This window comes from Colobus angolensis, unplaced genomic scaffold (assembly GCF_000951035.1).
Source record: "Colobus angolensis palliatus isolate OR3802 unplaced genomic scaffold, Cang.pa_1.0 Scaffold403, whole genome shotgun sequence".
In the NCBI taxonomy this organism is placed as follows: Eukaryota; Metazoa; Chordata; class Mammalia; order Primates; family Cercopithecidae; genus Colobus; species Colobus angolensis.
The window spans coordinates 3,222,508-3,238,031 of NW_012117411.1; the positions used below are offsets into that span (position 1 = coordinate 3,222,508).

The 15,524-nt window shown below is 33.4% G+C and overlaps 1 protein-coding gene across 1 annotated transcript in view; it reads left to right on the forward strand.

Annotated features, from left to right (window-relative positions):
* The window catches only part of FOXP2 (forkhead box P2), a 239,519-nt gene that overhangs the window by 211,399 nt on the left and 12,596 nt on the right, over positions 1-15,524 (forward strand). The window contains exons 5-7 of the mRNA XM_011955953.1: positions 2,654-2,791; positions 3,930-4,127; positions 5,647-5,824. Coding sequence (XP_011811343.1) covers positions 2,654-2,791; positions 3,930-4,127; positions 5,647-5,824 — 514 coding nt within the window. The remainder of the gene's footprint in view (positions 1-2,653; positions 2,792-3,929; positions 4,128-5,646; positions 5,825-15,524) is intronic.

Sequence of the window (15,524 nt, forward strand, 5' to 3'; positions counted from 1 at the left end):
TGTGTTTTTCTACCTCCATAATTAATTTGAATTTATGTCTTTTGTACACATAGAAGTAGAGTGTTCAATCATATATGTGTTAATTGGCTTATCTTTCTATTTGTTTTTATGTCTGTATATTGTCAGTTTTAGATGGCAGTTTCCTAGACGGTAGGCCAGAATCTGATTAAAATTTTAAAGAATCACATACATGTGACCATTTAATACATATGATCTTAAGAAGATAATAATGTCATGTTTATATTTATGTCATAACTATTAATTGAAAGGCACTCAAACCATTTTAAGAGTAAAAATAATCATCTAACTTATGTAGTGTAAGGACTAGTATACTCTAAAGAATGTGAAGATAGAAAACTTGCTTAAATTTGTTCATTTATCAAATCGATCACAATAACAACAAATTCTGCAGTCATATGTATGAGTTGAAATCTGACTGTAGACTCTTAGTGGTTTATAGCATACCTCCATTCATAGAACTTTCCCCATACAGTTCATTTATCATTATACATAAAGTATTTGTACTTGTAGGTATAAGAATAATGAAGGAATAATATGGGAATAATTAAAACACTATATACTGAAATAAGGGGCTGTTAGGTGAGAAGTGTGACAAGCTTCTTATCTATGATTAACTTTATAGAAGGCATATCTCTTTCTCTCTCTATATATATCCATGTGCATATCTGTAAACTCTGTATCATCTATCTGCCTACCTATCTATCTATCTATCTAGATTGACAGCCTTTTTAGTTTAATATGTCTTTATCTATTTCAGTGTGATTCCTTGTTATTTGGAAATAGTATGAGGTAAATGATTGTTTGAAGAAAAGACATTTTTGTAGATTGATACTTTTTTTTCTAACTACTTGTTCTAACCATTCTATTTGTTTATCAAAGAACAAGCAGTTAAGTAAACTGACAGTCAATTTTATAAATCAACCAAACACTTGAAAAACCCATTGGTGAATTAATTTTACAATATACATTTCAGAATGCTTTTTATTATAATAAATTCAAATTCAGTAATTTATAGGTATGCCAGTATATTCTTTAAAAATACAGAAATTTTTTTTAAATCACTGAATTTCTGTCATGATTTTTCAAGTTACTCAATGTGATCTAATTAATCTGAATATGTTAACATGGAGAAAAGAAAAGGCATTGCTATTTTTCAGTATTAAATATGAAAGGTTTTGATTTATTTAGTTCTTTATTTCTTTTTGGCGAGAAGAGTTAATCCACCCTGGATTTCTTTTTTTTCTTCTGCTTCTTCTAACCTCTTTTCATTATTAATTTCTCCTTTCTTCATAACATAAAGTGCCACACTAGAAAAGTTTGAACTGCATTAAAAAATGACTATTAAAATAAGTTGTGAACTATATCTATTAACCTTTTTAGGTTTTAAGACATGTTGTCCAATTAATTTATCCTAAAACAGTATTTATAGAGATACTTGCTTTTATTTACAGTAAAAATGAATTGTTTTTTCTAGGAAAGTGATTGCTATTTCAAAGATTGCAAACTTGGAAAGTTGACAAGTTGTTTAATGGCATACTGGTTAGTACAAGTAATGCCTCAAACAGTGTTACTTGACTTCTATCTGAGCATATACTTTAGGTTTCTATACCAATTTTTCTGATCACCACTCTTGCCATCCTCTTCCTATTTCTTCACATCCATTCCGTCTTTCTCTAGGGCTTTCCCCCTAGCTTGTCCTTTTTCCATATTTTCCTTCCTTCCTTCCTTCTTTTTCCTTTATATCTTTTTCTTCTTCCTTGTCTTCATTTTGCCTCTCAACCTCAGAACCCTGAAGATAAAGGAAGTAGTAGAAAAAAAGTTTTAAGTAAATTACTTTTATTATTTTCAGTTCAATGAATAAGCTTTGAGTAATTGCTAAATTTTTGTACTTCCTGGTATAAACTTAGTTGTTTGAAATAAGAAAAGGTTTAAAGAAGGAGCTAGAATTCTAGTTTTGTGAATTCTTCTTTCAGAAGACCTATGTATGTCATTTTTCTGGAGACACACACACACACACACACACATAGGTATATATGTATCTCCTGTATGAATTACCACGTGTTCTCATATGCTAAATTTTATGACTTAGGTATTTTCTAGTACTTTATTATGTACATATAAAGTTTTGAAGATGGTGATTATATTTTTTAAGTAAATATACTGTACACATGCTTTTTACTAGTTTGGATAACATATTTATATGCATATTATTTCCAATTTTTTAACCTTTGTTATTTATTTTAATTACACTTTTAAGACATTTCAGAAACCTTTATATTTATAGCACTGTGACATTGATGAGATGATCAATTATAAAGTATTGAGAACACCACCATGTGGTTGTTTATTTTTGACTATAGATATTATAGCTGAAGTTCAAATATCTAAACATGTTAAATAAGAGCTATGGAACATAAAGAGTTTGATGAAATTTGATGCCTCTGGAAAGTTAGTGTCTGTGTTTTGTGATACTTTAGTAGTATTTTAAAGAAGTTATATTAAAATGTGACATAAAAATTATTGATCATCACTGCTAAAGAATGTATGAACGATAACATAGTATTTGTGAAGTCAATTAACAGATATTTGGTTATGACCACCATTTCTCTTTCTTTTTCTCTTTCTGTGCAAGGTGCCTGTGTCAGTGGCCATGATGACTCCCCAGGTGATCACCCCTCAGCAAATGCAGCAGATCCTTCAGCAACAAGTCCTGTCCCCTCAGCAGCTCCAAGCCCTTCTCCAACAGCAGCAGGCCGTCATGCTGCAGCAGGTAATGTGGGTTACCTGCTTTGGTGTTCTAGCATGACTTAGACGGTGTGCACTTAAGTTGAAAGTGCAGTGGGCATATTTGACAACTCAGTCTCCATTTGAAAGGACAACCTATTAGCATGCTAGAACATAAATGTAACGTTTTAATTATAGAACTCGTAAGAAAATCTAGATTGCTTAGTTTTTTAAAAAAATTATTAAAGTCTAGAATAAGAGCAGAGGGAGGTGTAATTTGAAAATGGAATAAGCCAATATTTAAATATTCAAGTGCTTAGGTACATTCGATTTGTTGACTTACCAACAAAGATGCAAAAATACTTATCAGATAATAGTCGCTTTTAAAACTCCTAACGCCTTCGCATTCCTTTTAGTTCACAAAAGTATGAAATTTGAATTGACCACTTTGTTAAAATGGAGAATGTTAACATCCCCAATTTTCCTTTTCATAGTATACTCATCGTTTAGAAAGAGAAGGATCTATTTATTATAATGAAATTAGGCAGCTGAGCCACAAATTTATGAAATTTATCTTTTTAAAATAACATAGTGTTCCTAATATATACCATATTGGAACCCTGAGTGTATGTAAAGTAGACTTTATGTTATACAGTTACTTATTATAGAGAAAATAATGTGCTTTACCTGACATTTTTTATATATAATTACTTTGCTAACTTCTGTGCTGATGACTACAGACCAGTTACTTGTAAATCTGACCTTGTTCTGAACATCTGATGGATTAAGTTTTTTCCAATAAGAACTGAGCAACCTGATTTTATGTAGCTAAATTTTTATTTTTACAACTGGTAGAGTATAGCCTAGTTTTTATATGCCAGTAGGACTTCAGATGTAATAATTTAAAGTATTAATTTGGCTCTGAACCTTTAGAATACAGACTTTCTATACCCTATACCCTTTTGTTTAGGATTTTTTGGATTCTGGATTGGAAAATTTCAGAGCTGCCTTGGAAAAAAATGTATGTAGAGCTATCTCTTTGAATCCAATGTATATTTTTTTGCTGTTTTTATGAGATGAATCTTAATGGATACTCTGCCATATGCCAGTCTAGAAGAGTTTAGGAGATTTATAATACGTGAAACTTTTGCCTTTATTTATTAAAGTCAAAATGGTTTATTCAGCAACAACTACAAGAGTTTTACAAGAAACAGCAAGAGCAGTTACATCTTCAGCTTTTGCAGCAGCAGCAACAGCAGCAGCAGCAACAACAGCACCAACAACAGCAGCAGCAACAACAACAACAGCAGCAGCAGCAACAGCAGCAGCAGCAGCAACAGCAGCAGCAGCAGCAACAGCATCCTGGAAAGCAAGCGAAAGAGGTAGGATCCGGTTATCTCATTGATACATAACAGTTTGCAGTTAAGAAGGGGCTTTGAGAGGCAAGAATCATCTTAGATCTTCCTATAACAAGGTTCTTGCTGTCAAAGTTGCAGTATTATATATTTTTACTGAGCTTAATAACAGTGACAGGCTCTCAGGCTCTCCTTTTTTGTAGCATGGGACTTGAGAGTTACAATCTAATGCTGCTGTCGTCTAATGTTCACTAATGAATCACAGTACAAAGAACAAGCTGTGTGGTGGACAAAGTACTGATTATCTTGTATTCATAGAGAATCTAAGTTGGTGAGGGAACCTTATTTTTCTCAGTGGTGCAGCTCAGAGAACATGCATGCAAATTTGGCCTATTGTTGGGGGTGGGGAGACTAGGGGAGAAACTGGTTGAGCACAGATTTCAAAGTCACAGGCCCCTGATTAATGAACTGCTACTGTAGGTTTAGAGTGGCGAGTAGAAAGTTACAGTTTGATATGCTCATAAATCAAACTGACAAGCGGGCTTCTCAGGCCTAGCTTGCACTTGTCAGCAAACTGCATCAAATATAAACATAATACAAACAAAACATGTTGAAGTAGTTAAATTGATCAGCAGGTATCAGAGCCGTTGTCTTCAAGCTGCCCATTATGCAAACGTACAGGAAACAGTTTTGACCTCCTGAGGCTTTGTTTCTGTTTGGATTTGTGAATAGAATTTCAGACAGCCATCAACTACAGAATAGAAATTGCTCCCTTATTTCTCCGGAGGCTTTGGGCAATCCACATGACTTGCTCCATTATGCAGTCTGTTTTCCAGTGAGCGCATCAGAAGTTTCTCTTTCCCCAAACTAAAAAGGAAAGGTCTTCCACAGCAGCTTGTCTTTCTCTGAAGTGTGACTGCCATCTCATACCCTCTGGAGTCCAAAGACCTCTGGTTTGTCTTGTAATGCCTCACAAAATTGGAAGTTATACTTTTTCTTATAATAAGGGCACTTTTTTTTTGCCTTGAACATAATTCTGCCTTTAATATATTCAACAAGAGAGGAGAAGAGAGAGAGAGTTAACAGGCCTATCCTATGAAGGGTACATCCCAGTTTACTAATAGATCACCAGAGACCACATTCATGGACCTCTGCAGATCAAACTTATTCAGTTGGAAAAAAAAAAATAGCGTGTTGTAGAAGTTGACTATTTCTGTAAAGTGGTGTTCTTTTAATCTAGAGAAATTTATTATTATCTACAATAAGTAGATTTTAAAAAGCCAAACCTTTATTACATGCTATCTCTAGACCTTGCTCCATACTTTTTTGATGCAAGTTCCTTGATTCTCTAATACTGTTTAATAATTGAAAGAAAGGCAACTGAAAATCTAGAACTTGACTCACATTCTGCCCCTGAACTTTGACTATGGGATAACCAAAAAACCCACTCAGGCAATGAAAGAAGTGTGCATTTCTCTGTAAGAGAGCTGTTTGTGCAGACCATGTCCTCTGCTGTTTACTGGTTTGGGTTTTCTGATACCAGCAGCAGCAGCAGCAGCAGCAGCAGCAGCAGCAGTTGGCAGCCCAGCAGCTTGTCTTCCAGCAGCAGCTTCTCCAGATGCAACAACTCCAGCAGCAGCAGCATCTGCTCAGTCTTCAGCGTCAGGGACTCATCTCCATTCCACCTGGCCAGGCGGCACTTCCTGTCCAATCGCTGCCTCAAGGTATATACAAAATGTTGTGCACGCTTCATTTCAAATCTTGTACTTTCTGCCATTTCATGATCTTTCTGCCATATACCTTGAGAAATTTTGTTTTTATGACTTTCAAGTTTATTATTAAAACATGATTGTTAACATGGTGGCGTGACCCATTTTCTAGAGGCTCAGAAATTTGACCATATACTGCTTTTAGATATTAAATGTGTATTTATTAGTCTTATGGGCACAAAACAATTTATAAGGGCAGCACAATTTAAGCACTATTGAATGTACAAGAGGGATCTGCAGGGCATTGGATTACTGGGAAGGCTGACAGCAGTCCATTTAACTAAGTGAGCTGATAGGAGTTTGGTGGACAACTGATAAGAGAAAGATAAAAGTTCCCAATCCTCACACTGAAATCACCACATGTAAAAGAGAGGCTTTATGAATTTCTATAGACCACATTTCAAGTTAAGCTTTGTAGAACCCCATCCTATGTCATAGGATATATCCATTCTTTTTTCTCTCAAATAATATTGCCTATGCATGTATTGTAAACTATAGTTTTAAAAAATCTGTCAACTGTATTCTTATTTGTCTGTAAGAAAAATTTGGAGGTACTCTGATAATACGGTTGTATGTCATATCCATGACCCTTCACTTTTGGGAAATGGAAAGAGTTTTAAATAAAAAAAGAAAAACAATGGTAAACAAATGACTGTGTGCTAAAATTCTCAATTCAGGTAAGTTATATATCATTACACTTTATAAAAGGATATTCTAACTTGCATTTGGATTTTGTTGGGACAAACATTGATCCAAATGTACATTAATTCAAATTAATTGTATTTGTCACAGAGGAGTTCATATTATAGTAGCATTGGCTGCACATTTTGCTGACTCTAAAGGACATACTAAAGAAAATCAAGAGTATCGTGGTAATGTTCTCTCTTTTAATTTATCAAATTAATGTCTCTTTGGCTTTTTTTTCCTGATTTTCCTCTCTCACTTGACTTCAAATCTTCTAATTCACCTGATTGAAGCACTCCTAGGAAATCAAAAAAGATAAAGTTTAAATAGCAAAAGAAAAGGCAATAAGCCTATTTTTCTGAGTTACTCTAAAGAAAATTGGAATAAATGATAGCATCATTATATCAATGAATGTTCTATTCACATTCTTCTTTAGAAAAATAAGTACAATTTAAAGACATGAAAAAGTAAGAAAGAAAAAAGAGTTTATAAAATTATTTCAATGTAAACATAGATTTCTTCAATAGAAACTATCCTAAAACAAACAATTTTTTTTGTTTTCAGTAAAGTTCAGATGAAATCGGTATTTAGGATATAACTATATGAGAATTTCCTCACCAGAAAAGCATGATCTACCACAATCTTATTTTATTAAAGCAATTCAAGTAAACATTTGAAGAAATTTTAAAATATGTGCTAATAGAAGCACAATGTAACTTGTTTAAAACATACTGTGAAACCACATTCTTTCAAAACAAGCAAAAAACATCTCTCTTAACAATGAAATTTATAATGATATAATCATTCTAATAGTTTTCAAATAGAAAGTACCTGAAATTCAAATTAAAATTTATTTTCATAGAATCCCTGTTTCTCCCTTTTTTTCTGTTTTTATCCTTGATAAGATATATGAGAGATAAAATGAGAAAATGGTGAACATTTAGGGAAAGGAAAGTAAATCTGAAGATATCTGTCTTTGAGCAGAAAATTTATATTTTAAAAGGGAAAAAAGATGAAATCACTAAACTATGTTTTCATTAATATAGGTTAAAAAAATCCATTTGAATAATTGTAGGGCCACAAATGTAGTTGGTTCACTGATCAAAGTTTCTGTTGTTGCCATGTAAGCCACACAAACCGGCATATCGTCTTCTTTTTATGATTTAGATGATTAAGTGTGAAAAGTATCACTGTGGATGCTCATTGTATGTTGAATACACTAGCTACAGTAAAGGAACCTAACATTATGGTACTGTGCTGGAATCCCAAAACTAGAATGGGAAATTGTTGTACAGTCTAAGCCCTGAATCATTTCTTCCTTAGTTAGAGGTTAAGGTAAAAGTATTTTGAATATTTTTATTATCAGTTTCCAGTTCACTTTGCACCAGGTTTTTGGTTGGTTGATATTAGCCTTGAAAAATAGCCATATGAAAACTAAGTAGGATTAATATGCAATGATGGATTAATGGATGATGTTCTCATTGTGTCTTTAAAATTGTGTGTTTTTTTTTTTGAGGAGTCTCACTCTGTCACCCACATTAGAGTGCAGTGGCACCAACTCAGCTCACTGCAGCCTCCGCCTCCTGGGTTCAAGCGATTCTCCTGCCTCAGCCTTCCAAGTAGCTGCAATTACAGGTGCCCACCACCATGCCTGCCGAATTTTCATATTATTAGTTGAGACAGGGTTTCACCATGTTGACCAGGCTGGTCTCGAACCACTGACCTCAAGTGATTCGCCTGCCTCGGCCTCCCAAAGTGCTGGGATTACAGGCATTAGCCACTGCGCCCGACCTAAAACTATGCCATATTTTATTTATCCCTATAATTTAGCACAACTTCTTCATGCTACTTTTAGAGTTACAGCTTCTTAAATTATATTAAAATATGTATATATAACAATGAGAAATAGCAAAATTATAAGAATTTTGGTAGAATAGCAGATTTATCTACATTCTTCTCTGAAGTTTTATATTTATCATCTTAGTGTAAATTATTTTAAATATTAATCATTTAAGATCATCATTAATATTACTATAATTTTGGATTTTAGTTAGGCAAGTAAACTTCCATCTCCTAAGTATATGTTTGGTTTTATACAGACTGATGATAGGTATATACATAAGTATGGGTATATAGGTATATACATACATAAGTCAAATAGAAAGGATGGATTTATAGTTCCATCTTGAATAATATACTCATTATAAATCTATGTAATATGAAAACAACATAATTTATATATTATCTGGTAATGAAATTTAGTGAAACATTTTAAAACCAGTATCATTGTCTATTGGTTAGGAAAGATGAAGTTAACTTTAAACATTGATATTTTTTGACATCCGATAAACGTTTGTATACTCTAATCCATAATATATTCACACATTTACTATGACTATAGGGATAGGAATACATGTGGTGATGATTTTCTGTCACTCCAATTTTTACATATTTTTTAATTTACAAAAGTTACTTAAAAGACAAGATTTTCATTACCAATTTGAAAGACCAAACAGGGAATGCTAGATTCTAGCCAGGATTCTTCTGAATTAACATATTATAGAACGAGAGAATCTTGGAATAAGAGTGGCTGAATAACAATTAAAAATGAAATGTATTGAAATAAAATATAATAATGTTTTTAGGCTGAGTTAGAATTGTGCTGAAGATAGTCTTTGGGCTCAGTATTCAGCCAAAATTAGCTATTTGGCTTTGGCTTCATTCTATGCTTATGGAAGTCTAAGTAGCCAAATGCCTACTTCTGGCATCCTGGATTTACTGCTTAATCAATGATCCTGTGCTTGCATAGATTACTACTGTATGTAATTGTAGCAAAAACACTAGCAATATGAAAAATCCATGTCAGGCAAAATTATTACCATGTCAGTATTCCCTTTCAAATATCAGAAAGTTTTCCATTTGTAACTTGGGGAAAAAAAAAAATTTATTTGGTGCTTTATGTGCTAAAATTTCATCAGTGAATTCAAGTTTAAATGTACATTTATCATTGCAGGTATAAAACTCTGCTAAGCTACCTGTGAATTCTGTTAATTTTATGTTTAAAAAACTAGTAAATACTTACATATATAGAAAAATATTGAGTATGTTGAGTTAGTTTTTGAAAAACTATAAAAAAGATTCAGATTAAATTATATCATAACTCTATAATTATTGTAGAATTATTTTGTGAACTAGAATGTATAATGTTAACATGAATTTAATTCCATTTATCTCATAAATCTTTTTTTAAAGTTTTATTTGGCAATTCTTTACATCTTGAGAGGAAGACTCAAAAGCAATGTGTCAACTTTGCCACATTAAAATATGACTAGAAAAATGAAACATCATTGGTTTTGTAATAGAATATCAATCAAGCTTTTAAAATGCAACCTATAAAAAATGATAGTACTAATTTTTGTTAATATCAGATGTATTCACATATCCCAGAAGTTCCATCTTTGGTGAAGATAATTTCTCTTTGATCTCAGTTTCAGCTGAATACCTACTTCTGCTGAATTTGGCATTTGGACAAGTGTGTATTTAATTCACCTCTCAGACAGGCATTTTAAAGATGGACATTGTATCTGTAGGTGATAGTAGACCTCTGGTCAAATATAAATCAATAATATGTTGAGTTTGTCAAATTATAAGTGAACACCCGGGTCTCTGAAGGATACTCCAGAAAGTGGAACTCTCTTCTGAAGAAGAGAGATAGGTATCCAGAGGTCAAGGCTGGTAGGGAAGTCTACTTTTGTAATATATACCCTTTTCTGTGATTCAGTTATTCTGGCAATGTGTGTATACTAGTTTTTAAGTTTCACATTGTAAAATATAAAATTTAAGATGAAAACTGAAAAGTACATAGTAATATCTCAGTGATTCCAATTCAAATATTAAATATCAATTTGGCTTAACGGAATATATATGATACAAATGTTTCTACCAAAACTCAATGTTATTACTTTAAATTATAAATAACCTTAGAAAATAAGTAGAGTATCACTAAATAAGTTCATTAAAAATTAATGACATACATACTTCGCATCATAATATATACAATTATTTGTTTAACATTTAAAAATCAATTACTGGACACAGAAAAAGAAACGACATTGAAAAAATCTTTTATTTTTTTGAGTGTGTAAAAGCTGCTAAGGATATTTTTTTACTAATAAAAGTTGCTTTTTACTTATTTTAGTAATAAGTAAAAATCAACTTAGCATTTTCAAAGCTGTGTTGAAACTAGTGTAGACATTTTTAAACCTCGTGTGCCTTAAGGATATATAATCTAGATATGAATTAATTTTAATTAATTCTTAGCACAGTGCTTGGCACCTTGTAGATGCTCCACAAACTCTGAATGTGGGATTAAAGAATTATTATTAGGCCAAGTACAGTGACCACACCTATAATCCCAGCAATTTGGGAGGCTGAGGCCTGAGGATCACTTTAGCTCAGGAGTTCAAGAAAAGCCTGGGCAGCACAATGAGACCCTGTCTTTACAAAAAATAAAATAATGAGCTGAGCATGATGACGTATGTTTGTGGTTGGTCACATCCCAGCTACTTGGGAGGCTCAGGAGGGAAGATCACTTCAGCCCCATGAGGTCAGGGCTACAGTGATCTGTGATCATGCTATTGCACTCCAGTCAGACCCTGTCATAAGAATTATTATTAAGTTGTATTATCTGTGGTATGATAGGCAATTTGATTAAGGAATTACCCTTTCATTTACTCAGCTCCTGTGGTAAAAACCTTTTAATGTTTGTGGTACTGGCAGTGAATAAGCACAAACCCAAATTATTATCCAAAAGTAGAATAGGGATTCCCAATTTTTTGTGGCCATGGAATTTTAAAATTGAATAATTACAAAACTTTTTGGCACTTCTAGTGTATATATCCTTGAAATAAGAGAAACCGAATAATCTTCACTTAAGATAAAAGTTGTCTATTAATCATAATAGTCTAGTCCACAGATTCCCAGAGTATGTTTGCCAGTACATGAGTGTTCTGGCCAAATTTTAAAACTCTTTCAAGTAATATTCTTTGAGCTTTCACTGACTGCAGGCACTCTTACAGACACTGGGCATATGGCAGTGAAGAAAACAGACAAACAGACAAAAATCCCTGCCATCATAAAACATACACTTTAGTGTAGAAGGCAGACAATAAATAAGTTAAGTAAAATATATAGTTAAGTTAAATAAGTTAAGTAAAATATATTTCTCTCCATAGGAGAGAAACAAAGGCAAGAACAGGAAAAACCTAAGTAACAATAGGAAAATGGGGTGACCCTCAGAAGGAGTCCTGAGGAAAGGGTTAATGAATAATGACCTGAAAATGAGAGGAAGCTCTGCAACAGAGTAGCTCTAGAGCAAGGCACTTAACTTTTCTTTGCCTTAGTGTGCAAAGGCAAAGGTTTGGGGTATTAGATTAGATATCATATGTGAAGCACTTAGAAGAATGTCTGGCATATCAAAAGCACTATGTAAGTATCAGTTAAATAAAACAGAGACGAAGAAAACTCTAAAGAGAACTGAGTTGGGGTTGAGGGAGGGGGCTGTATAAACAGGAGTTTAGTTTTGAACATGGAAAGTTTAAGAAACTGGATAAGGTTACATGGCATTTTCAAATAGAAAGACTAGGGAGGGGTGTGGGCTAGGGATCAGTTGGTGACTCCTAAACTTACACCTGGTATTTAAAACTTACACAAACTAGTGTAATTGTAAAAAGTTTCTTGGGTTTTTCTTCCTCAAATATAATTGAAAAACGCTGACTTCAAAATGAGATTCAAGTTTTCCTTGTTACTACACATCTCAGAACTATTTTACATGAATAATAAAGTCTCCAAGATAGAGACCACGGACCCCTTAGATTAACAGCATTTATAAGACTACTGTTCCATAGAACACTGTTTTGGAAATACTGAACTTGTTATATCACTGCCTGAAAAATAACCTAGATTAATTATTGCAAACCATCAAGACTTCAAAGCTCATAAAACTTTCAAAATTGTACAAAATCAATTGGCTAGTTGTTTCACATTTTCTAAGTAGTTTTGTATGCATATAAAAGAGCAGAGCAATTTTTAGGTTGAAAGCTTTGTCCCAAGAGCAAGGTAATAGTTCTCTTTTTAAAAATTTACCCCCAAAATTATCTGTGCATTGGAATCACCTCTGGAGCTTCAAAAACTACTAATGCCTGTGTTTCCCTTCTAACATTGTGGTTTTATTGGTGTAGGTTGTGGTAAGGTCTTAGAGATTTTAAAATATGCCCAGGTGATTCTAATATGCTGACATTTGAGGACCCGCTGCTGCTAAAATGAATCTTTTTGACTTCTTTTATTCTCTGCCTCTTATCTGTTATATAATATTTTAAAACTATTTCTTCCTGTTTTTAATTAAGAAACATTATTTGGATTATTTGAACAGGTCATTTATTCATCTAATCTTTATTGAGGGCCTACTAACTGCCTAATATTTGTTACCTTATTGCAATAGCGTGGTGATATCACTAATTTTCAGTACAAATGAATAGTATCATAGAAATCTACTTTTAGAAGGCAAGTAGATACTTACGTAACAAAATTATTAATAAAATCCCAAAACTGAATTACTAGTAACATCATTAGTTGGTATAATCTCTAAAACCATCTAAGCCTTTAACTGAGATGTAAAATGTTGTTAGCCACTCAATCTATGTTAGAAGTAACTAGTACCATATACAATTCTGTAGACATTAGTCTTGTCTTGTAGCAATATTCATATAGAGTATGCCCTTTAAGAGTCACAAAACTTCCATGTGGGCACCAACATGTCTTCAAGAAATGTATGACTCTATTATAATCAATGAAATTCACAAATATTTATTGAACACGTGCCAGGCACTGTTCAAGGCAGTGGAGATATACCAGTAAAACAAGAAATTCCTACTCTTATAAAACTTCATTTGTATTAGAGGGAGACTGGTGATAACAAGAAGTAGACTAGATAGATAGATAGATAGATAGATAGATAGATAGATAGATAGATAGATAGATTAAATGGTTTCAGAAACTGATACATGATCTTAAAAAAAATAGGATGAGGAGTTAAGGAATGCTAGAAGGGAGGGTGGGGACGGGCAGGGGTTGATAGTGTGGTTGGAAACTTAGAGGAGGTGAACTTTGAACCATCTAAGTGAAGGGAGGGAGGAAGCCAAGAATAGGTTGTAGGAACAGCCAGAGCAAAGGTTGGAAAGGGAGAAAATGTTTGATACATTTGAGAAGCAACAGAATGCTGGTATGACAGAATGAAATGTGAAGAGAGCGCGTTAGATGAGATCAGAGAGACAGGCAAGAGCCAGATAATAAGTGCAGTGCCCCATAGGCCATAGTAAGGGTGTTTTTGTTGTTGTTTTCTTGTTTTGTTTTCCTCTAAGTATTCTCAAAAGCCTTTGGAGGCCTTGCCTGGGAAGCGACATGACCTAATTTACATTTATAGAGAGAATACTTGGCTGCTCCATGAAGAGTAAATTCATATATTCAAGGCAAGGTAATAGCAGGAAGACAGTGGGAAGGCTATAGCTGTGATGCAGGCAAGAGTTGACAGTAGAGCAGAGAGGCAGCTGGTAAGATGGAGAAAGTTCTCGTGCAAAAGACATGTTGATGCTGTCATGAAAAAGGATTTGCTGATAAAGTTTTCCTTTTGGGACACCTAAAAACACCAACTGATAATCAAAAAGTTACAGTCAGAAAAGTTTCAGAATTCTGGGTTAAAGCAATAATTATAGATCTTTATATAAAAAAGTTGTTTCCTATGTAACAGAGAAACCTTTCTTTATAAAGCCACTTTCATTTCTATGGAAAAAGATGGTTTGTAGTAACTTTGGAAACCCAAATAATCCTGTTTTTCCTTTAGGCTCAGGCCTTGTCTTAAAATCTGAAGGAGTCAGAATCACTGAAATGATAGCCTTCAGTAAAACTACCTGTGCGAAATTGTGATAGGCATAGCAATTTAAAGTTAATGCTGTGATGAATAATTTGACCAGAAGTTATGTTTGAAACAGTGAGACTTCTTCTGTTGCTATTGGCTACTTGCCAATACTTAGATATAGTGATATCTAGATCAGGGATTTTTCCATTTGCAGGGACTGGAGTGAGAGAGTTCATTCTTCTTACCATCATATTCTGTTATCTTGCCCCATCTCCCCTGCCTATTTAAACCTGCTTCACCCCACACATCTCTTACATCATTATAGAATCTAATGTGGATGTGTGTTAGGTTGGGAGAGGTAGTTTGAGTTGTACTTTCATCTTTATATTAGATGTTATAGATGCACATAGTAATTAAGAACATAGATTTTGGAGCCACAGAGCATTGAGTTTGAATTCTACTCACTGAACATAAATTGAGTGATTTCAGGCAAAATATTTAATCTTTCTGAGCCTTCTTGTAAAATATAATGATTTCTAACCTCAAGCGAAGTTAACTAAGATTATAAATGTAATGCAGTTAGTAAAATGCCAGAATATAGTAAATAGTCTCTTCATTTTTCCCTGTACTTACTTATTCAGTAGTTTTAATATTTTCTTAATATAGTATTTTAAGAGCAAAGATACTCAAGCCAGACTGCCTGGATTTAAATTACAACTTTACCATGTGGAAGCTGGGTGATCTTGGACATATTTTTGAACTTCTCTCTTAGTTTGTTTCCTTTTCCATGAATTGCTTAAACTAATAATACTAACTCTATTAGTTTGTACTGAGGATTAAAAAGCACAAGGTATATAAAAAATATACTAAGACACAGGACTATTTTTTAAGTCAAATACTGTAAGCAATAGTCTCTCAATACTTTATTTCAAATTTATAGTTAAAAACTAAAGGATTGGCCGGGCACGGTGCCTCACGCCTGTAATCCCAGCACTTTGGGAGGCCGAGACGGGCGGATCATGAGGTCAGGAGATCAAGACCATCCTGGCTAACACAGTG